Source organism: Lynx canadensis, chromosome A2, assembly GCF_007474595.2.
Source record: "Lynx canadensis isolate LIC74 chromosome A2, mLynCan4.pri.v2, whole genome shotgun sequence".
NCBI lineage: Eukaryota > Metazoa > Chordata > Mammalia > Carnivora > Felidae > Lynx > Lynx canadensis.
Genome location: NC_044304.2, coordinates 14,044,740 through 14,068,166, shown reverse-complemented (window position 1 = coordinate 14,068,166; position 23,427 = coordinate 14,044,740). Strand labels below are relative to the sequence as shown.

The following is a 23,427-nucleotide window of genomic DNA, read 5'->3' as shown; positions in this document are numbered from 1 at the left end:
CAACCTACTGAGCCACCCAGGCGCCCAGGACTTAGTATTCTTGTTATTGTAATTACTAAAGATGCTTGAAAGGCATAAATTTCCATGTAACAGTACCAGGGGTTTGGTCTTAAGCAGCATGAAGGGGAACGGTTGGATCTTATTTGCTTTTATTTTTACAGAATTCTTGCACTCATTTGGATTATTTTCATGTTTAGAATGAGGTGAGCATATAACTTAAAAGTTAAAAAAACAAACCAGCAACCTAACGGTTCTATCGTTATTTATTGAAAACTTCGTTATCAAACACTTTTGCTTTCTCTGTACTTGGTACTCTTCTCAGTGCTTTATAGATTTAAGCACTAACTGGTTGAATCCTCGTAAACCTCATGAGGCGGGTCTGATGCCATCCTTATTCTACAGACCAGAAACTTGAGGCCTAGGGAGTCCTTTTACCTCAAGAGTACAAAGCTAGTAAGACAGAGTTGAGATTCTCATCCAGGCTCTTGTTCTCAATCAGTGTGCATGCTGAAGGAAGGAAGCTAGAGAGGCTCAGATTGGTAGGGGAAAGCAGAGGCCAAACCCTCTGGGTAAGGTATTATCCAGACTTGGAAGTCCCAGGCACAATTTCCAGGTGCTGCTTCGCTGCAACAGTTGGGAATCTTGATGCCCGAACTACGCAGCTTAGAGTTATGTGAATAAATAACATTTGGAAATACAAGAGGAATTGATCGCTCTGTATCGTGTCAGGAGACTTGAATATAATTCTCTGAAATGGGTAGATGTCATCTAAATAAGGGAATAGTTACAACACAGTGAGCGGGTATAAGGTAAAGATGATGTGCTAATGTTTGTTGAGCAGTAATGAATGCCAAGCAGTGTTTAAAGGGTTTTCCTTACAAGTAAAAGTGTATAACTCAAGCCTCACAACAACGTGATGATGTAGTTTATTATTACCATCTGTCCATCCCATCTTACAGATAGAGGAACTGAGGCACAGAAAAATTCAGTAAATCTCGTGGCTAATAAGTGGCTATGCTGGGATTTGAACCCAGCAGGCTGGCTTGGGAATGTTCTGTGTGTGTATTTATTTATTTATTTATTTATTTATTTAATGTTTATTTATTTTTGAGAGAGAGACAGAGAACGAGCAGGGGAGGGGCAGAGAGAGGGGGGGAGACAGAATCCAAAGCAGGCTCCAGGCTCTGAGCTGTCAGCACAGAGCCCGATGTGGGGCTCGAACCTGTGAACCATGAGAGCATGACCTGATCCAAAGTCGGATGCCTAACCAACTGAGCCACCCAGGCACCCCTTGTTCTATGCTTTTAACATTATGGTCCACTAGAACTTGGGGAGGTTAATTTGTGACTGACATCCTCAGACTGAACTTGGCATCAGAGCTGTCCAGGGGAAAGGGACCTGCATCCTGGGGTTCTGGATGACCTGGGTGCTGACTCTGCTTTTTGCCCCGGGTGAAGGGTACCCTTGCTGGGGCTGCATTTGATAAGAGAACCAGACCATCTGTGTTGGTCAGTGTTCTTTCATGTAGGAATCCTTGTTTCTTAGGGTACCATCTGGCAGGATGCTGCTGTTGGCCCAGCAGAGTGTCTCAGGCAGCATGCAGCCTGTTTCCTCACATCCAGCCAGACTTTAACTGTGCAGATAGCAGCAGCAGCAGGAGTGTTCCATGGAGCTGCCCGCCAGGGACACTCCATGTCCCGTGGTGCTGCTGGCACCCTGCTTCATGCAGGCAGCTGGCATCCATTCGATTTCTGTCCTTGGTGATCAGGAACCTCACCTAGTAAGTGGCCTCTTAATGTCTAACAGTCTGAAGGCCACCTGAAATGTTGCCATACCCACCAAATAATATTCATTCTTCTTTAACACAGACTGAAATTGAACATTCACAAAAACCTGTTATATATAAGGTCACAGAGAAAATCTCAGCACATCCCAAGAAAGGAAAATCACGTGGGTCACATTACCCAACGCATAAAAGTCAAAACTAGCAACAACCAAAATAAAACCTGCTTCTAAATAACTTTTGAGTGAAGGGGAATCAGAACTGATATTGGAAACTCTTTAGAGGGAAGCAGCCATGGGAGGTCTATACACCGAATGCAGCTGCAACCACATGTAGAGAAAAGTGCAAACTGGGACGCATCTGTCAGAAATAAGAGTAAACGTAAGCATTCACCACATGAAGCTAGAAGGAAATGGCAAAAAAAACAAAAAACAAAAAACCCGACCCTAGAAGGGAAGGGTTAACAGAGATGAAAGAAGGGGCCAGTGAAATGGGAAACAAAGTGAAGAATGTGTAAGTTTCCCTCCATGCCTCTTTTCTATCCATTCCCCAGAGCTAATCAAGTTTGCTTTAAATTCTTTGAACCTGTGTGAGAAAAGTAAATACACGTGGATGTATGTACACAAAGCAAGTTCATGGGGTCCTTACCAATGTTGGTGTTCCCCTGTAGCTTGCTGTCTTCTTTGGCCCTATGGTGGATGTCTTTCTATGTCAGTACTCGTGACTCAGCCTCCTCCTCTTTCCTGTACTGCTCTTGTTACAGCTCTGGCACACGATTTCACAACCATGGCACTCTGGCCTCAGTGATGCTGTTGAAGGGTTACTGAGCACCCAGCTGCCCTGGGCCCTTTGAAGGGCGTCACCTCCCAAAAATGGGTTCTACAATTGACAGAATGGCAGTGTCTCTGTGGCTCCAGAGTGACTGGTTTGTGTTACAAGGCCACCAGGGGTTGTGAGTTCCTTCATGGCAGGTGATGGTGGGACCCAAAGAGGAATCGAGTGCTGGATCAGAGCTCCCTGTTGCCCTACAGTTACTCTGGGCAGGATGGGGGACCTGGGCCGTCCATGGAGCAGAGCTTCTCACGCAGCAGGGAGGCTGCCACTTAGAAAGGATGTGCAGAAATGTGGTTGTAGCAATGATTTGGTATCGGGTGGTGTTTTAACCAATATCCTTCGGTGCCTGTTTTGTTATACAGGTTTTTGTCTGATGATAGTAGTCTGGAGTATAAATATTACAAACTGAAGCTGGCAGAAATGCAGAGGATGAGCCATACCTTACCAGGAGCAGATCAAAAGCCCACAGCAGCAGAGTGTGCGGTCCGGGCCATGCTGTATGCTCGGGCAATCCGGAGCCTCAAGAAGAAGCTCCTCCCCAGCCGGCGGCGGGGGCTGCTCCGCACTCAAGGGCTCCGGGGCTGGAAGGTGAGGAGAGCAACCACTGGGACCCAGACCCTCCTGTCCTCGGGTGCCAGACTGAAACACCATGCCCGGCAGGCTCCAGGTTCATTGCAGGGAAAGCTGTCCCAGCCAGATGGAAATGCTGCTGCCAAGGACTGCCCACCAGACCCAGCCGGACCCTCTCCTGGGGACCCCAGCCCAGAAGCCTCGGGCCCATCCCCCAAGCTAACAGGAGTGGAAGTCTCTGAAGCCCCTCAAACTTCCTCTCCCTGCCCATCTGCTGACGGTGAGTAGTCATTCCTGTCCCCCTCTTCTGGGCCTCAGCCCTGATTCACCAATCTTCAGGGTTGGGGGGGTACGACCTGGATGGTCTGAGCAGCAGGCAGAAGCAGTAGGAACCTAGCCAGGACAGGTGCACGTGGAGGCACTTTCTTTTTTCTAGTTTCCTAGAGGGGCTCGCCCTCGAGTCCCGTAGCAGTATTCCTCCTGTCCTGAGGGTGGACCTGACTCAGCGAGCTACCTGGTGACTGTGCCTCCCTGCAAGGTCCTACTGCTGGCTACCAGGTTGTGGCATGTGCCCATGCTTGGGGCTTTAAGCTCCTTGATCCATTTCTCACTCCATTCTTGCCCTTCTTTACATTCCATTGGGCTGCCCTTGTCTCTCATTCTGCTGCCTCTTTTTCCCCTAGGATCTCTGCTATCCTCAGGGTTAGCTGACCTGCACTTTCTGGTTTCTCCTGGCTATTATCTTTTCTCTCTGCAGTAGGCCTGCCCCTCCCTGACCAGTATTTGTCACGTAGCACTAGGTGGGAATGAGAGGGGAAAAAAAATGTCCACAAGTGCTACATTCTCTAGCTACTGCCATATAACGAAACATTCCAAACTGTGGCTTCAAACTGGGGGTATCCAGTGTTGCTCTGAGTCTGCTGAACTCAGTTGGGCCTATATTTGTGTCTATGGGCAGCAACTGGTTGGGGCCATCGGCTGGGGTAGCAGGGTTATGGGGGCCACATGCCTGTCACCCCCTAGCAGCTAGCCTGGGTTTGTTCACCTGACAGTTGGGGTTGGGCCTCCAGGAGAGGCAGTAGGGGGGCTCGAGACCTCCGAAGCCCAGGTTCCACCCTTATGTCACATTCTGTTGGTCAGCAGGAGTCCCAGGGCCAGTCCCAATTTGTGGAGAGAGCTGCAGAGTCCTATGGCAAAGGGCAAGGATGCGGTGAGGGGACACAAGGGCTGTCTCTGTAATTAGTCTCCACAGTCCCCCAAAGTTGAAATTGGAAGCAGCAGCCTAGAACTGACACACGACAGTTGCTTTGTTTTATAGTTGACATCAAGACAATGGAGACTGCAGAGAAACTGGCCAGATTTGTTGCTCAGGTGGGACCAGAGATCGAACAATTCAGCATAGAAAACAGCACCGACAACCCTGACTTATGGTATGTAGCCATCATGCCGTTTTGACTGAGTGTGTTTATCCCACAAGTGTCCTGAGAACCCACTGGGTGGCCTGGCAGACACACTTCTGCCCCAAGAGGCACCCCACGATAAGTTCTGGCTTCACTTTTGGTGAGCTCAGGGCTGTAAGAGGGAAGCATCTGCTTAGTGGTATTGGGCGGTGCTGCCCTCTTCTGGGACATCAGGAAAAACCTCCCCTGGAGGGAAGTTTAAGCTGTATTTGAAGGTCAGCTGGGCTTTGACCAGGGGAGGGGGAGAGAGCACCCACACAGAGAGGCTAATAGATTCCCCAGAACCTTTGCAGAGGTGGAGTAGTGTGGAGTAGTGGGAGGAAGAGGGCAGGGCACTGTCCCTGGTCACATCAGTGCTGTGGGCGGATGGTGAGAATTTGCTGCTCCTACAGTGATGGATGGGTCCTATTCCAGTTGTGGGCAGCAAGCACTTCCGTGTAGTGGTGGCCTGGCATCTTTTTGCCAGAAAGGGGTGCCATTAGCCTCGCCATTCCTCAGATGGGGTGGCCCACTCAATACCACACAGCCTGCAGGTGACAGAACCAGAAACCTGCTCTTTCTTGAGGGGTGCAGGTTCCCCTCCAGAGGGAGGCTACCTGGGAGCCATGTGTTCCTGGTACTGAGCCGTAACCCTGCTGGGCTCCACTCATCGCAGGCACCGTTGCCATGCTGTGTGAATTGTATCCAATAGTTGCCTGGGAACTCTGGACCCTTGCCCTACTCCTCCCATGCTGGAGAGTCATGCTTTAGTCTAATTAAGACTACAGTTGAGGGGCGCCTGGGTGGCTGAGTCAGTTAAGCCTCCGACTTCAGCTCAGGTCATGATCTCACAGTTTGTGAGTTCGAGCCCTGCATCTGGACTTTGCACTGTCAGTGCAGAGCCTGCTTGGGATTCTCGCTCTCCCTTCTCTCTCTGCCCCTTCCCCTGATCAAGTTTTCTCTCTCTCAAAATACATAAATAAATAAAACTTAAAAAAATAAAAGACTGGGGCGCCTGGGTGGCGCAGTCGGTTAAGCGTCCGACTTCAGCCAGGTCACGATCTCGCGCTCCGTGAGTTCGAGCCCCGCGTCGGGCTCTGGGCTGATGGCTCGGAGCCTGGAGCCTGTTTCCGATTCTGTGTCTCCCTCTCTCTCTGCCCCTCCCCCGTTCATGCTCTGTCTCTCTCTGTCCCAAAAATAAATAAACGTTGGGAAAAAAAAATAAATAAATAAAAGACTGTCGTTGAAAACTTCACATTTCCTAGAACATTTCTGGGACCCAGTTGTGACCGAGCATGCTTGATGGGAACCTTGAGTAAGTTCTGCACTGGCATGCCTCCTGTTTTCCTGTGAGACCCACACCAGCCCCTTGGAGCACTGACGGTTTCATGGGTGCTCAGCCTGGTCCTGTCTTTTATAGTCCTGGTGACCTTGGGGCCTGCTGGGCCTTACAGTTCTCATATTTGGGCTACCTGCTACACACACGACCTCACTCAGGCAGTTCCGGCTGAAGGGGACAGCCCAGGAGCATTTCATTGGCTGTTTTCCCCAGCGAGAACTCCATCATCCTGGGCACCTGGCACTGCCATGGTTTTGGTTCATTGTCACCCTCTCTGACAGACTTTTCTCAGCAGTGTTCCCTAGAAGGCTCTGTCCCCACCTTGCCCATACAGAGAGCCCCTCATTGTACAGTAACATTAGGTGGAATGATTTACTCTGTCCCCCAGTGCTCACTGAGTAGTTTGAGAATGATGGCACCCAATAGCACGCCTATTTAGGAAAGACCTTCCGAGGTGACTTTTTGTTTCTTTTCCTTTAGAAAAATGATACTTCTGATGTGCTCAGTAGTTGTTTGAGTTCATTCATTTTGTGGGTGTGGTCATGTCAACAATTTGACATATAGTCAGGTTTATTTATTTCTACAGAGGTTCAGTTTTGAGACTATTTTTCCTATCCTTTTTAATTTAATGTAAAAAATAAGTATGGTATTTGCATGGTTCTAAAGTAAAAATTAACAAAAGATAAGCTCAGAGAAGCCTCATCCCCTCAACCTATCAGTAGGAAACTGTTTTCATTCGTTTCTAGTGTGTGTGCCTTTCCCCCTTTGTTCTTACACCACAAATGACCTTCTGTATGTAGTAGACACTTTTGCACCTTGTTTTTTTCCTTTCACAACCTATCCAGAAGTCCCCTTCTGCCTGTCCCACCTGTACCCTCCTTCTCTTGTCCACTGTGTCATTCTCCACATGCAGCCACACCAGGGTCACTCCGTAGCTGCAGGCATTCACACTGCTCTTATGGCCCCTTTAATGGCCTCATGCACAATGGCTTTGTGTTTGTGGAGAAAATCTTCCGTTATCTCTCAGAAGGGGGATTATTGGGTCCAAGATCATTGCAAACATAATTCAGTAAATAATGCGGCTTCTCCTCCCCAAGGGCCACTCCCCACGCAGTGTCAGGAGTACCAGTCCCCACCTCTTACCTTTTGACATACCTTAGAGCCAATAGGATTCATGAGAAATTTCTAATTTCCGCAGTGAAATTTTAGTTTTCATTTTTCTTATGAGTGAAATTGAACATTTTTTCTTTTTTTTTGGTAATTTTTAAAAAATTTATTTGTTTTTTAATTTACATCCAGGTTACTTAGCATATAGTGCAACAATGATTTCAGGAGCATATTTCAGTGATTCATTCCCTATGTATAACACCCCGTACTCCTCCAAATAAGTGTCTTTCTTAATGCTTCTTACCCATTTAGGCCATCCCCACTCCCACAACCCTTTCAGCAACCCTCTGTTTGTTCTCTACATTTAAGAGTCTCTTATGTTTTGTCCCCTTCCCTGTTTTTATATTATTTTTGCTTTTCTTCCCTTATGTTCACCTGGTTTGTATCTTAAATTCCTCATATGAGTGAAGTCATATGATATTTGTCTTTCTCTGACTAATTTTGCTTAGCAAATACCCTCTAGTTCTATCCACATAGGTGCAAGTGGCAAGATTTCACTCTTTTTGATTGCCAAGTAATACTCCATTGTATATATATACCACATCTTTGTCCGTTCATCTGACGACAGACATTTGGGCTCTTTCCATACTGTGGCTATTGTCGATAGCACTGCTATAAACGTTGGGGTGCATGTGCCCCTTCAAAACAGCACACCTGTATCCCTTGGATAAATACCTAGTCGTGCAGTTGCTGGGTCATAGGGTAGTTCTATTCTTAATTTTTTGAGGAATCTCCATACTGTTTTCCGGAGTGGCTGCACCAGTTTGCATTCCCACCAGCAATGCAAAAGAGATCTTCTTTCTCAGCATCCTTGCCAACAGCCTGAGTTGTTAATTTTAGCCATGGTGTGAGGTGGTATCTCATGGTGGTTTTGATTTGTATTTCTCTGATGAGTGATACTGAGCATCTTTTCATGTGTCTGTTAGCCATCTGGGTGTCATCTTTGGACAAGTGTCTCTTCATGTCTTTTGCCCATTTCTTCACTGGATTATTTATTTTTTGGGTGTTGAGTTTGATAAGTTCTTTATAGATTTTGGATACTCACCCTTTTTCTGGTATGTCATTTGCAAATATCTTCTCCCATTCCATTGGTTGCCTTTTAGTTTTGCTGATTGTTTCCTTCGCTGTGCAGAAGCTTTTTATATTGATGAGGTCCCAATAGTTATTATTGCTTTTGTTTCCCTTGCCTCCAGAGACGTGTTGAGTAAGAAGTTGCTGCGGCCAAGGTCAAAGAGGTTTTTGCCTGCTCTCTCCTCTAGGATTTTGATGGCTTCCTGTCTTACGTTTAGGTTTTTCATCCATTTTGAGTTTATTTTTGTGTCTGGTGTAAGAAAGTGGTCCAGGTTCATTCTTCTGCATGTTGCTGTCCAGTTTTCCCAGCACCACTTACTGAAGAGACTGTCTGTATTCCATTGGATATTCTTTCCTGCTTTGTCAAAGATTAGTTGACCATACGTTTGTGGGTCCATTTCTGGGTTCTCTATTCTGTTCCATTGATCTGGATATCTGTTTTTGTGCCATGAACATCTTTTCATAAACTTCAGTGTCTTTTGTGTATCTTTCTGTAAACTATTCATTTGTCCCTTAAAAAAAAAAAAAAAGATTGTCTTTTAAAAAACAGCTTTGTTGTTGTAAATAGTTTGCGTTTTTTAGAATTTTGTGTCAGTGCACCTTGTTCTTGCTTTTTGTCTGGCTCCTTACTCAGCACGATTACTTGAATTCAGCGGTGTTTGTTGCATGTATCCCCAGTTCACGCCTCTTTGTTGCTGAGTGTATACCATTGTGTGGCTGGACCAGTTATCTACCCATTCACCTGTTGATGGCATTGAGACGTTTGCAGTCTGGGATGATTACAAATAAAGCCGCTGTGAGAATTTGCATATAGGCCTTTATTTCTCTTCAGTAAATACCAAGGAGAGCAAAGGCTGGCTCCATGGTAGGTCCATGGTTAACTTTTGAAGAAACTGCCAAGCTGCCTTTCTAAGTGGTTGCAACCATTTTGCATTTTTAGCAGCCGGGATGAGAGTTCTAGTTCCTCCCCGTCCTCATCAGCACTTGTTAGCGTCAGTGTCCATGTTAGTGTCCCAGTGCGGGGAGGCGGTGTCACTCTCTGGTTCTCATTTCTCCAAGGACTAGTGATGCTGAGTGTTTCAAGTGTGCCTATGTGCTTTCTATATGTAAGTGTCCCGTTTGGATCTGTGGTCCAACTTTGATTGGGCCACATTTATTTACTTATTAATCAAGTTGGAGGCTTCGTTGTATGTTCTTTGTATGAGTCCTTTATCAGGTGTATGATTTGCAGATACTTCCTCCAGGTCTGTGACTTGTTTTCTCATCCTAGCAGTCTTTTGTGGGGCACAAGTTCTTAGAGATTGTGTTTTTGAGGCACCTGACTGCCTCAGTAGGAAGGGCGTGCAATTCTTGATCTCAGGGTTGTGTGTTCAAGGCCCACATCGGGTGTAGAGATTACTTAAAAATAAAATCTTTTCTAAAATATTTATGTAAGTAATCTCTATACCTGACGTGGGGCTCAAACTCACAACCCTGAGATCACGAGTCCCATGCCCTATTGGCTATTGAGTTGGCCAGGTGCCTCTTCTTTCTCAGTTTTTAGGAGCTCTTACCTATGAAATAGTTGCACGTTTCCTTCTTAGTTTGATGTTTATCTTTCCTTTTGCTTATGCTTTGTTCTGCAGTGCAGAAGTGTTTCATGTAATCAAATTTCTCAATTCTTTTTTATTGCACCTGGATACTGAGTCATAGAAATTCTCTCCCCATACACGGGTTATAAAGACATTTATATCTTTTTCTCTAGCACTTGTATGGCTTCAGTTTTACATTTAGATCCCCTATCTCTGTGGGGTTATTCCAGAGCAGAGAGTGCTACGTGGATCCAATTAAATATTTTTCTGGAAAGCTCCCCAGTTGTCCTGACACCATTTGTTGGAAAGATCATCTTTTTTGCCCTGGTTTGAGAGACCACCTTCATCAGATGCCTTGTTTCTGGCCTTTCTCTTGGTGTCTCTGTCCATGTGTCCAAGGACTAGTACCACACTGTTTTAACTATAGAGGCTTCATACACCTTATAATACCTGGTAGGGCTGGAACCCTTCATTGATTTGTTCAAAGTTCTCCCAGATACCTTTACATAGTTATTTTTAACTATGAAGTCTAGAATCACGTTCAAATCCAGAAAAAAATGACGCTTTTATCAGAATAGGATTATGCATTAATATATTAGGGAAGAATCAACATAGTCATGAGGTTGAGTTGTCCCAGCCAAGAACAAGGGCTTCTTTCCTTGGGTCCAAGTATATTTTGTATCTTCGGGCATGTTTTCAGTTTTCTCACACTAGCCACAGCCCCAGGTCACGGTGGCCGCAGGACTCTGAGGTGCAGAGAGGCGTTATCGCCACCACATTCACTTAGCTTCACTGTAAAACAAGGGGTAGAAGTGACACCCCTTCCTCCATCTCCTACCTGGCAGTGTGAGAGGAACCAGGCAGTCACGGTGAACACACAGAGGCCCAGGGTGGATGGTGACAGACTAGAAAGGGATGAGGCGAGGGCCAGGTTGGATCTCTGGCTCCAGCATTGGCGCTTTTTCCAGCACAGGCCCTCGTCATTCCCTCAAACCTTTTCCTCCACCCTCTTCCCCTGAAAAGCAATCAGGCCTCCTACATTCTAGCTCCTTTGTTAAATTACTAATAATCCTCAGACTTCTCTGTCTCATTGTGAAGCTGCACCATCAACTGTAGCTGGTAGAAAGAGGTCAGGTTATTTGCTCCTTGGTCCCACTCCCAGCTTTGTCGGATCTATTCTGGACATTGTCAGCAAATATGAACGTTCAGAGGACCCTCTGGTTAACCAGTGTATTTCATCCTTATCCCAGGTTTCTCCATGACCAAAATAGTTCAGCCTTCAAATTCTATCGAAAGAAAGTATTTGAACTATGCCCATCGATTTGTTTTACATCATCTCCACTGAACCTCCACGCCGGTGAGAGTGCTGATTCTCAGGAGAGCCCCCATGACCCCATGGAAGGGGAAGGAGAGTTTGAAGATGATCCCCCTCAGCACGAGGCTGAGCTGGAGAGCCCGGAGGTGATGCCTGAGGAGGAGGATGAGGAAGAGGAGGAGGAGGAAGACGAGGAGGAGGAGGAGGAGGGGGGCGAAGAGGCCTCCGCTCCTAGAGGGACCTCCAGGCCAGCAGGAGCGGCTGCCAAGTCTGAGTGCTCTGAGGGCAGCCCCCCCACAGATGGCCTCCCGAGCGAGGCGGCCGAAGATGGCCCAGCTGGTGCGCCTGCCCTGTCACAGGCCTCCTCGGGCGCCTGCTTCCCCCGAAAGAGGGTCAGCAGCAAGTCGTTGAAGGTTGGCATGATTCCAGCTCCCAAGAGGCTGTGTCTCATCCAGGAGCCCAAAGGTGAGTACCTGGCCGTCACCACAGCCCCCCTCGCGTGGAGCTTCCATTTAGCACCTGAGGAGGAACCGTGGTGCTCAGTTGTGGACCATGAAAAGTTGCGGAGATCAGGCGATGTCGCCCGATTGTTTGGAAGAATTTACTTGCCCTCAGCCCACGCTCAGCCGCAAGATGACCAAACTGGTCCCTGTCACCCTTCCTGCCTCTGATTACACTTGCTGACCTGGATGTTCCCTCCCCAGCTTCCCCCAGGGCCAACAGAACATGGGGTTGTTTGGTCTTGTGTTTTTAACCTAGAATAATTCTAGCGGGTTTGCACACCACCCCAAAATGTTCCTGTGAGGCTCACGTTGCCAGCTGGTGTAAGGTCAGCACTCCGAGGACACGCTGCTGTGTTAGTGCAGCAGCGGTGCGTTTGTGGTGGGTGCTGCTTGGTGCTCCCATTATTGCTCACAGTCCAGTGAGGGGGCCCTGGCTGTGGAGGGCAAGGGCCTGGGTCATCTCAGCTCTTTCCTGCCCTTGACCTTGGGGAGTGCCCAGCCTTCTGAGCCCCTGGAAGGCCCGGGGCAGCGATGCCTGCTTAGTAATGATGAGGAAGGAGGACACAGGTGGGGCTGGTCTCAGGCAGTGGTTGGTGGGAGCCATGTGGTCTGCTGCCTTGGCCGTGGAAGGTCATCTCCTTTCCCGTGGGGAAGGTCAAAGTTCATGAGATTCTATTTAATAGCAATAAAATGCATCCTTTTTAAGGGGACAGTTTGATGAGTTTTGGCAAATGTGTACAGGCATGAACTTCTCCAATGCAGTGGAGCTGGAGCCTTTCTCCAGAAGTGTCTCTGTGTTTCCCTGTGGTCTCTCCATTTTCTGGCCTTGTGGTTCTGCCTTTTCTAGACGGTCAGTAGGCAGAACAGCATCATATGCAGCCTTTTGATGGCCTGGCTATGGCCCAGGTTATTCCTTGTGCCTCCCGCCCCACCAGGTGTCTCCATACAACCAGGCCTGGGCTGTGCTTTACACATGGGGTTGACGCCGCAGTCCCTTCGCGTGAGGTGGTTGTAGCGAATGGTGCCCCGTCTTGTGTCACCAGTGTGCTCTACGTTGTTGAGATGGTCACACTCACCCCCAGGAGCATCAGTTCAGCTTCTCCTGCTAACAGAACAGTTCTGTGGTTTGTGTTTGGAAACCTTGGCGTTACCACAGATTGCCAGCTGTTCTGCCCTACTCTTAACGTCCTTCAGAGCTTACTGCTGATGGCAGCAGCCTATCTGAATGCCTCATACGTCCTTCGTGGGAGAGAAGTGGAGGGAGCTCTTTCTATTTTGGAAGCTCTCATTTCCTTGGGTGGTTGATGAGAAAAAAACCAGACCTGCTGATTCTCCTTCATCAAAAATAATGATATGATGTGATCCGGTGCTCTGTGTGAGAAGCATGGTTGGTTGTTTTTTACTGGAAATTCTATGTGGACTTTAACTCCTTATCGGCAGAACAGTTGCAGAGATACTAGGAGGGCACGAGGTTGCAAATAGTTTATTTGTTGAAACAAAGCGTATTTCTGCAGTCAGGAAAACGATCCGTGCATTGAGCCCTTTGTCGTAAACACGGGGAGTCCTGTGTTAAGTAGCCTCTTCCACATGGAGGCAGCCCCCAGTTGGGCCGTATTCTGCTCTCTGGTCATGGATCACATGATTCCTGAGAGGACCCTGGCAAGGGGCACAGCTGGCTTTGGGGTCTAGGTTGTAGCTGCCTTCTGTCACCAGAGGCGTTGTTAGCCTAAACTGCAGCGCCCTCACTTTCTGAGTAATTTGGAAAGAGTACGTGTGTGTGTGTGTGTGTGTGTGTGTGTGTGTGTGTGTGTGTGTATATACATGTTTCTTATGTCTTCCAGTTCATGAGCCAGTTCGCATCGCCTATGACAGACCTCGGGGTCGTCCCGTGTCCAAAAAGAAGGTGAGCATGACAGTTCCCATGTATGACATAGTTAGTTAGAATTTGTCAGTGTTTCAAAGGACACTGTGACTTGTCACTAAGGTACACTCATGCTTCAGACTGGCATAATGTACAAAGCACAACAAACAGCCTTTTTTCTCAGGGATTTCTTGGAACTGTTTTGCTTTGCCCAAAGCACAGGAGGGTAGTAATTAGTTATTTAACAAATAGGTGAGATCTGAAATGTGCAAAGTGTTGGACAGATGAACAAAGTAATGTCCCGGCCCTTAAGTTCAGATTTAGTGGACTATAATTGTGGTTCAAGAGCATGCTAATTTGCTAATAAGCCAAGGGAATATGTGTGTGCTTGTGTATTAACTGATGGACACCTCCTGTGTGCCAGGTCCCATCTGCCCAACGAGAGGTCGCAGCAAGCAGGGCCAACAGTGACAGGAGTGTGTGTGAGTCTTGTGGCCTGTGTGCTATGAGTACGGAGAAGCAGGTCAAAGGGAGATGGGGAGTAATGTGGGGTTGGGGGTGCCATTTATTCAAGGAGGCCTGGAAGAGGCCCCAGGTTGGTCTTGTGTCAACAAGCAGCCCTTTGTGGCACCCAGCTGGGGGTGGGGAGATGAGGAAGTAGAGGCAGTGAGTCCCCAGGTCACATAGGGCCTGTAGACGGAAGTTAGCAGCGTGGCTCCTTCTCTGGGGGAGGCCCTGGGGACCTGTGGTGGCAGTTGGGTGGAAGACAGGGCCGCGGTGGCTGCTGTGCTGAGAGCAGCCTGTGGTTGGGGGGCTGGTAGAAGCCAAGGTCTGGGAAGGTGAAGACACAGTCAGTGAGACTTGCTGATGGGTTGCGTGTGGAAGAGCCAAAGCCCAGAGCTCTGGGCACCTGCACGGTTGTCTACAGGCACTTAGGAGGATGGAGCTGCCACTGAGTGAAATGGAGAGCCCCTGTGGGGGCAGGTCATTTGAAGGAGATGCGCTGCACTCCAGACAACTAGGCGGATATGTGTGGGGGCAGGTAAGGCTGGGTGAGGTCACCTGGGACGTATGTGGGGATATCCCAGGTCCTCAGAGGTCAGGGAGGTGAGCCGGCCACCCAGTGAGGTCTCTACTGGTGTCGAGTGGTGAGGAAAAGAAAGCCTGTGTGGTGGACACCGGTTGCAAATGGACGGTCAGTCTCAGTGGCCAGGTGAGGCGTCGGCGTGACCCCGGTTACAGCAGGGAGGAGGGACTTTCTGAGCCCAAAGCTCATGGTCCTAATCGACGTGTTCAGTTTGAATTTGTGCTGGCACCCGGCTGCCCATCAGGTGGCCCGGGTGAGGGCACAACCTGGTGAGGCAGCAGCCAGGTTCAGGCTCAACCTGGCCACTTAGTCTTGGCATCTAACTCCTGAGTCTCCGTTTGTGCATCTGTAAAGTGGGGCAGTCGCACCTACCTTTGGTTCGGAGATACCTCGAGAGTGAAAGTAAATGCACGTTAACCTGGCGTGCAGCAGTGCCCTGCAAACAACATCTCTCCTTGGGGTGATGGCAGGCCCAGAGGAAGCTTCCCCTGCAACTCTCTGTGCACACCTCAGCCTGGCCTTCGCACACAGCTTTTCTCTAGCCGAGCAGCTTTCCTAAAGGGATGCAGGCTAGCCTTTTGGGGACCTGTGGCCAGCTTTTCCCTTGCCTTCCCCACCCTTTTCCTTCCCATACTTGTTCCCTGCTCAGATCCTCAGAACCTCACCATTACCCCCCCGCACCAGCTGCCTGGATCAGGATGGAAGAGTCCATTCCCCAGAAGCACGTGTGGCCCTGTCAGCCTCCCCAGGCTGTCCTCAGTGTTTATTTAGTAAATGTTTTTAAAAAACAGGCTCGGGTGGTAGGGACAGTGGGTGCTCATGAATATTCATGAGTAAATGGAAATATTTTCTGCTCACACCAGGCAGGCCCCTCCTCCAGAGGTCCCCCCCACCCCCAGGCCTTTTAACCTATCTTCCCACAGCCAGCTCTGGGGCCCAGATCTTGTCTGGGGCTTTACCTGCAGGTTCTTTTCAAGCCCTGTCCTTCTTCCCAGCTGTACCAGTTCTCAGTGAGGTCTGCTTTGTGCTAGACCACGGATCCCAGAGTGCCAGTAAAACCTAGTCTCTGCCCTTGGGGAGCTCCCAGATCTGGGAAGGGCCGGCTGGACAAATAGACAAGTCATTTGGGTTTGCTGAGCAATGTCTGAGGGCGGCCAGAGAGGTTTCTGGGATGGAATCACTGCTCAGAGTTCTGGAAGCCCACAAGAGTGTTCAAGATGGAGTAGAAAGGACCTTGCAAGCCAGTTTTCCACACAGTCTGTCTCTGCAGCAGATTCATGGCCTGTTTGGCCCCCTCCTGCCTCAACCCCGTCTCCCCTCTGACTTCTGCACTCCCGGGGCCTTCCTGCCTCAAACCTATGCCCTGTCCTGGTTACCCCCAGCCTGGGGTGTGCCCTCTGCTCATCGCAAGTTATCACCACTTAGGATTCTTTCTACTAACCCCTTGGCCTCAGGGCCACCCCCCACCCCTGGCTCTTGTGGGGTTTTCCTCATGGTCTTAGCACCTCAGAGAATGTTGCTGGGAACTGGGGAGGGGCCTATGGCTTGATCCCAAGTGTCTATGGAATCCAGGATGGGGGGTGGGGGGCAGTACTGGACCGTGTCAGGAGCAGCACAGGCAGACTCTCACTCCACGTGCTTGCTGCAGCCCACTTGCCATATTCTTCTCTTTCCTCAGAAACCCAAGGACTTTGACTTTGCCCAGCAGAAGTTAACCGACAAGAACCTGGGGTTCCAGATGCTGCAGAAGATGGGCTGGAAGGAGGGCCATGGCCTAGGCTCCTGTGGGAAGGGCATCAGGGAACCCGTCAGCGTGTACGCAGCAGGCGCTGGGGCCCGGGGTGGGAATGGGCAGCGTGCTTGGGATAAGAAGCTTTCTTTGGGATTCTGGTCCTAAGTCCTTTGATCTGCAGCCTGATTTCTTGGCTCCCCTCATGTTAAACATGGCTTAAAGCTGGCAGGTTTGTTTTCCTAACAAAGGGAGTCTTCAGATGAGATGAGAAGCAGATCGTTTACATATGCAGGTGTTCCTACAGGCCCCTTGCTGCACTTGCACAGACTATTTAAATGACTCCTTGGCCCCTGGCATTTCAGCCACATTCATTATTGTCATAAAAGCTGAGTGGTAATTCTAGGTAGTAACAATAAAAACCACTTTCCCTTTGCCTGGAACCCTTAAGCAGGCTAGCCAGGGAAAACGTGGCCCAGAGTTTGTTAGGCCCCATTAACATCCAGCAGGCATTTCATTTAAAACTGAGCTTGTCACCTGCGGGGGGAGGCTTTCTGCTATTATCGGGGGCTTCTGAGCTCGTTCCTCAGAAGGTCCACACACCTGCACAGGTGAGTACCCCTTGTTCCGCGCTGTGAATCGTGTCTTCACTTTCCCTTTCCTTTGCTGTCCCTGTTGTGTGTCCCACATGCTTCCATCCCACTCTGACCGCTCGTGCCGTTTCCAGTTTCCTGGTGGCCAGGCTTTGTGCTCAGGTGTGGCTAACTCTCCATTTTGCTCCTAGGGGAACTGCCTCGGAAGGGGAGGGGTTAGGTGCCGACGGGCAGGAGCGCAAGGAAGACACATTTGACGTGTTCCGTCAGAGGATGATGCAGATGTACAGACACAAACGGGCCAACAAATAGGTATGTGTGTGAGCTAGTGCGTGGGGCTTTCTGCCTAAGTTGACATTCTGGTACGTAGAGACGATTTCTCCAGAAAAGTCAGAGATCCCCGTTCCCAAAACCAAACGTCAAACCACACACATACACAAAAAAAATCAAAAAATTCTATGAGGGTAACCAGGAGCGTTTAGACATGGATGTGTCCCGCCTCTCACCTTCCAGGTTTGGTTGAAGGAGCGAGCCCCACGCTCACCAAGCATGGCCGCACAGCTATGTGCAGCTCAACAGCGGGCCTTGGTGCAGGGCTCCCAGGCTCAACTGCACGCGGCCATCCTGGGGAAATAGGCCACCGCGGCAATGGCCTTGCGTCCTGCACGTGTAAGGGCGATCTGGAAGCTGTCACTGCAGAGGGCAGTGGCTTTGCCACATCCCTTTCTGAGCATCTTCAAATCCTTTCGTTCTCAAGGGCCTTGGGCCCATATAAATATCCCGTTCTTTCTGCTCTCTTTTTAGCTGCCTTCCCCACCCGTAATTTCCAACTCAGTTTTGAACAAAATCGTTCTCTCCCTGAATAGATGAAACCATTGGTGAGAAAGATCAGGCTTGAAGGAGCACTTACTCTTAGAGCGCCACCTCTGCCCTGGATCTGCCCTGGAGCCAGTGCCCAAGTAGGTTTGGTGTGTCCACGAGAAACAGAACGTCTCTGCAGGTCCTGTACGGAGGTTCCGCTGGCTTTTCTTCTTCTTCTTAAAGGATAAAAGAGTGCATCATTCCCCATCTGCTTTTGCTTTCCCCCCTTCTTCTAAATGCTTGTGGCAGCCAGTCCCCTGCAGGTCTTTCCTGGTCCCCCCTCAGAAGGGGTACTGCCCTTGGATAGTGCTCAAGAGCCAGCTCCTGTCGGGTTTCCCGTCCCAGGGAACTCTCTCTAGAAGTGCTCTGTTAGCAAACTTGATGCCAAACTGATGACAGATTGTGTCTTTGTGTGGTTTGCAGACTGTAAATGGGGGACAGAATTCAGTATTAGCCAAGTCCATGCTGGTAGTGCGGCCTGCCGGTCGGAGCTCTTTGAACAAGTGGAGATACTTGATTCGATGAACGTGTTATTTATGGAGTCTCAGCTCTTAAGTGCATCCCAAGAGACTTAATGGAAGTTTAGCAACAGTATAATAGAGCCGTATTCACTGGGGAGTAATCATTACATTGATGAAACTTCCCCCAAATTCACATGGCTCCTTAGAATCCACCAACTACAGTGTGCTTCGTTTTAAAACCACATATGGAGTCTCTCCTACAAGGGGCTGGGAGTGTAAACTCTTCAAGACGCTTCATTTTTGGCATGTGCAGTAGGGTAAAGAATTGTTTTCTCAGAGCCTTTGTACGGAACAGAAAGCATCCTCTTGGGGCGGGCTCCGCAGCTGTTTGCTATTTCCAGGCGCGTGATTGCCTCCCTTCCATCTTCTCCCAGCGCTCCGCTCCTCGCAGCTACGTGCGAAGTTCTCAGGCTGTGGGAATCTCAGCCCTTCCTCATAAAGCAGCAGTGTTGAAGTTTTAAATACGTGCTAAAACCTGGGAAACTTGGGATCCTGCTGACACTACAAGCTTGGGGGACACAGCAGCCAGTTACCGTGTTGGCCAGTCTTCACTTTTTTAAAGCCACAGGCCCCAACTGTGGTCCCAGCTTGCTCCGCTCTGTCTTGTCGGGCCCACACCCACCGTCACAGGCCTGTGCCGTATCTCTTCCAGGCTCTGCTTGCTTCTGGTTGCTTCTGTTGCATGGGCAACAGGCAGATCTTTATGGCCAGGGAGATGCTAGAAATGCCTCCGCAGAGTTGAAGCAGCCTGCACAGGTGGTGTGGTTTGGGGGAACCGCAGCCGTAGGGGTTCATCTCTTTTCTTTCCTAATCCTTCCAGTAGCCTTCCTTGTTGGCTGTGGGTTGGGCACATGGATGGAACTCTGAGAACAGGGCCTCTGTCCTCTGGCCTTTCACAGAGTGCCCATCGGCCCTGAGCAAGGCATGTACTCCCCAAATAGGTTCTAGCTCTTTCTCTCCAGCATAGACAGCTCTGACCATCATATTCACTTTGTGCTAGTATATTCGTTCTTGGATTTCTCCGCTTTTGTTTGTGAGTAAAATGCTTTAGGAATTACCAGGGTATAAGCTCTGTCCCCGCAGCCTCCTGCCACCCTTTCTCCTGGGGATATCCCGCTTCGAGCTGACCCCGTGAGCCTTTAGCACACATCAAAGAGAACACCTCCTTCTTGATCCTGGAAAGTCCTCTGAGCACTCAGGCGATGCTTTTCCTGTGGGTGTGGTATCATAGGAGCCGGGGCGGAGCCTGGTGGCGAGTCCTTGTGCCAGCTGTCGGCCAGGGACCAGCCCAGGGACCAGCACTGGCCCTCTGAGCTCGCCCTTGCTCCCTCTGGCGAAGTCTGCTCACGGGGAGTGTGCGTGCGAGTGTGGTGTGTGGTTGCATAGCCTTGTCAAAGTCACAGTGTCTTTTCTGTCATTCTAGTTCCAGGGTCTCTTCCATGAGGACGACAGGCATCCGGAAAGTACTAACTCACCACTTTGGGTGCTTACTGTCTCTGGCTTGTTTCCATCACTGGAAATCATATAGAGAATTTTAGCGTTTTGGTCCTTGGTAAAACCTAGAAGACATTTGTGATGTTACAAAATGGAAGTTTTGGGTTTTTTCTTTTTTTTCTTTTTTCTTTCCTTTTTTTAAATCTAAGAAGTTGTGAATGTTGTTAATCATTTAGCAGTTGCAATAAATGTAGAGGAAACCCAATTTTCCATGGTCTCTGTTGTGTTTTTAAAACTTGGCTGGCCGGGGAACACATGAGAGATGTTGTAACACCTACATTGGACAGTGTCGGAGAGACATGCCCTGCTGCCGATGACTCTCCTGTCCCCCTCAGGCTTTACCCGCTCCCACGGTCGGGGTTCCAGCTGTCAGACCAGGGCCCACCCAGGCTTTCCCTGACTGAGGACGGCCTGTGCGCTGTCTGCAAGGCTCCCTGCTGTTCCCATGTGCTGCCCAGCCTGCGTCTGATTCTTCCACCGACAGCGCCTGGCCCTTGGGGGAAGGGGTGAGGGCAAAGGCTACAGCAGGCGCGTACCAGACCCACAGGGGCTTCCACGTGACAGCAGAGTAATGGGGAGGAGCCGGGCTGCTGTTGTGCCCAGCGCAGGGGGTTGCCCAGGAAGGGTTTGGGGTGTCTGTCGGCCGGTTAGGGGCAGGTGAAACCGGCCCCCTAGGAGCTGGTGTGGGGACCTAAGCCTCCCTTCTCCTTGCTGTGTCCTGGAGGACACACGGGAGTGGCAGGGGTCCATTTGACCGTGATGGGAGCTGTTGCCAGTCAAGAATGTCCCTCCCTTGCCTTCATCTTCACAAGAGCCCACCCACAAGGGCAGTGTCTGACTGGGCTTTAGCGCCCTCCCTGAGAAAGTCCCCCAGAACCCCACAGCCACCCCACCTCATCTCCCACCCCCTCTCGGGAGACTGGAGATAAGGGGTGAGCAGAACTCTCCAGCGGATGCCCCTAACTGGCCGACAGCTCCTCTTCTCACCTCCGGGGCTACTGAAGATTCCTTAGATGAGGACACCTGGAGTGTGGGTCTCCCTCCTGGGACACCCGTCTAGGCTTTGACCTCAGGCTTGTTTCGCCTCTGCAATCTGGGAAGGATTTCTTCCAGTTTGGAAATTGAAATTTCCTCTGCTCTCTTGTTAATTTAGAGGGAACTGGGACCTTTCGTATGTCGTTCTCGGCCTCTAGGGCCCCACCTCGCTCATTCTCTCCAGCGTCCCCTCCTGGAAGCCTTCTGGATGCCCTAGGGCCCCGACAAAAGCAGAAGGTGCTGCTGGACACTGAGGGGCACCTGGGTGGCTCAGTCGGTTGAGCGTCCGACTTCGGCTCAGGTCATGATCTCGCGGTCTGTGGGTTTGAGCCCCGCGTCGGTCTCTGTGCTGACAGCTCGGAGCCTGGAGCCTGCTTCGGATTCTGTGTCTCCCTCTCTCTCTGCCGCTCCCCCGCTCATGCTCCGTCTCTCTGTCTCTCTCTCTCTCTCTGTCAAAAATAAACATTAGAAAAAAATTAAAAAATAAGACAGCATACTTGCTGCCTGGAGACACGTGTCCTCATGCGACTGGAGGTCTCCAGTCTTCTCACGGGAGTAGAAACTTCTAGTACTGTTTGTGAATAAGTAACACCTGGCCAAAATCACAAGGTACAGAAGTGTGTCCTATGGAAAAATGTCTCCCCGACCCCCCGGCACCCAGGTCTCGGATCCCTTACATGTAGATGACTGTGTACACAGGCATATTTTAGGTAGAACCTTTCTCAGATGGACTGCCATTTATTTAGGGGCCCCACCCAGAGGCATTTGAATCGTTCCCAAGCCTTGGCTCCTGTATCCCAGAACACTCTTTGTGGCTAAAGCCCTAGAAATCGCATTTCTGGGACCAAGGGGGTGCTCCCCGGCATCTCCCCACCTCACTGCCTCCACAGCATTGCCATGCCACGTGGTTTTTGAGGTGACCCTGTCGGCACTTTGGTTTTCCCCAGCTGTGCCTGCCTCTCCAGGATACGGGGGGCTGTGGTCCCCGCAAGAGGCGGGCTCTGCCCTCCAGGCGGACTGAACCATAAAGCACGGGCCCTGACGCCTCCAGACCCTGTCCCCATTGCCCTGCTCCCTTTGGGGACCCAGCTCTGCACTCCTCTCTGCTTCCTCCAGGTTCCCCTACTCTGAGCCCATCACTCCCGCCACAACTGCCGCCCCCCCCCTCCAACTTCAACCTTCCCAGAGCCGGTGCCCACCTAGCTGCCGGTGACCTTGTCTGGCCTGGGCAGAGGGGACCCTGGCCCTCTGGGTCTTGATGTCCCTCTCTGCAATGACTGCCTGATGCCCACCCACGGCGAGGGGGATCTTGAAGGCCGCAGATGCGCCAGCAGGGAGGAGGCCACAGCCAACCCTCCCCATGGGCGGTGAGCGGCGGGACTTTTCGAGCCTTGGTTTCTTTCCAGTGAGATGGGGCCTTGGGCTTGCAGAGTTAAAAGCAGTAATCTAGGAACGCTCATCGAGAGAGTGTTCAGAGGGGCTGGTCTCGTTTCCGAGCTTGTTTCCCCTTGTGAGGCAGACCTTACGCGTGAGGATCCCCAAGCCTAGTCATGGTGCCCCCGGCCCCTGCCCCCCTGCCGGCTGGAGGGCTCAAGGTCACACCTCCAAACTAACCACCTTTGGCAGAGGCGGGGTCGAGGCCCAGGGTCAGCCAGAGAGGGGTAAACTGCGGAACTCCCATGTGTTTGGGGGATCGGGTGTCGGTTGCCCGGAGGAGGGCGGGTGACAGTGCTGTAGCTGGAGTCAAATTCTCGCCCGGCTACTACTCTGCCCGCCGTCCCCCCATTGTACACACGGGGAAACTGCGGTCCAGAAAGAGGAAGAGCCTGACCCCAGGCTGCGTCAGTTCTTTAAAGCCTTTGCGCCCTGTTTCCCCGTCTGGGGGCGGGGGGCAGCCCTGTGTTGCAACAGGCAGCAGCCTTTCCAGCCAGTGGTGGGGACTTAGAATTTAGCCCCAGGGTCAGGTATTGGTTCCTACTCATAAATGTCAAGTATTGAGGAGGCTCCTAAGACGCCCAGCTGGCCATCAGTGGAGGTAGGTGACTCTTCACCATGCCCCCAGACTCCGCTACGTCTGTGGGACCTCCATTCAACCTCCAGGCCCCGCCTCCCACGTCCCCTCCAGGCAGCCCACCCTGCTCTCTCCAGACCAAGACCTGGCTGCCCCTCTGGCTTCCGCAGACCTGTCCCTGACCACCCTGAGCTGAGGTTGCCCGGCTCTGTGTCACCCAGGCTGGGGCCTCCTGCACAGGGGACTGCATCTTATCTTTAAACCCTCAGCGTTAGGGGCACCTGGGTGGCTCAGTCGGTTGAGCGCCCGACTTCGGCTCAGGTCGTGATCTCCCGGCTCATGGGTTCGAGCCCCGTGTCGGGCTCTGTGCTGAGAGCTCAGAGCCTGGAGCCTGCTTCATGTTCTGTGTCTCCCTCTCTCTCTGTCCCTCCCCCACTCATGCTGTCTCTCTCTGTGTCTCAAAAATAAACATTAAAAAAAATTTTTTTTTAAATAATAAACCCTCAGCATTAAGTGAATGTTTAATGAAAGGACAATGAGCAAGGGAACTTTGTCTAAAGTTCCCTCCTACAGATGGGACCCGCCTTGGGATGGACGGGTGGACTCTAGTCGAGTCTCAGCTTGGGGGTGTAACAACAGGTGA

At 50.5% G+C, this 23,427-nt stretch overlaps 1 protein-coding gene across 9 annotated transcripts in view; it reads left to right on the top strand.

Moving 5' to 3' along the window:
• SUGP2 (SURP and G-patch domain containing 2) overlaps positions 1–19,943 on the top strand; it is a 32,669-nt gene extending 12,726 nt beyond the window's left edge. For 5 of the 9 annotated variants that reach the window (XM_030305085.1, XM_030305039.1, XM_032591686.1 and 2 more), the window contains 6 exons: positions 2,980–3,467; positions 4,506–4,617; positions 11,025–11,554; positions 13,434–13,495; positions 16,219–16,355; positions 17,054–19,943. In XM_030305085.1, the coding sequence (XP_030160945.1) occupies positions 2,980–3,467; positions 4,506–4,617; positions 11,025–11,554; positions 13,434–13,495; positions 16,219–16,355; positions 17,054–17,174 (1,450 nt within the window). In that variant the 3' untranslated portion in view covers positions 17,175–19,943. The remainder of the gene's footprint in view (positions 1–2,979; positions 3,468–4,505; positions 4,618–11,024; positions 11,555–13,433; positions 13,496–16,218; positions 16,356–17,053) is intronic. The other 4 variants (XR_004343079.1, XR_003966530.1, XM_030305047.1 and 1 more) reach the window with 4 other exon arrangements.
• Positions 19,944–23,427: the final 3,484 nt, after the last annotated feature.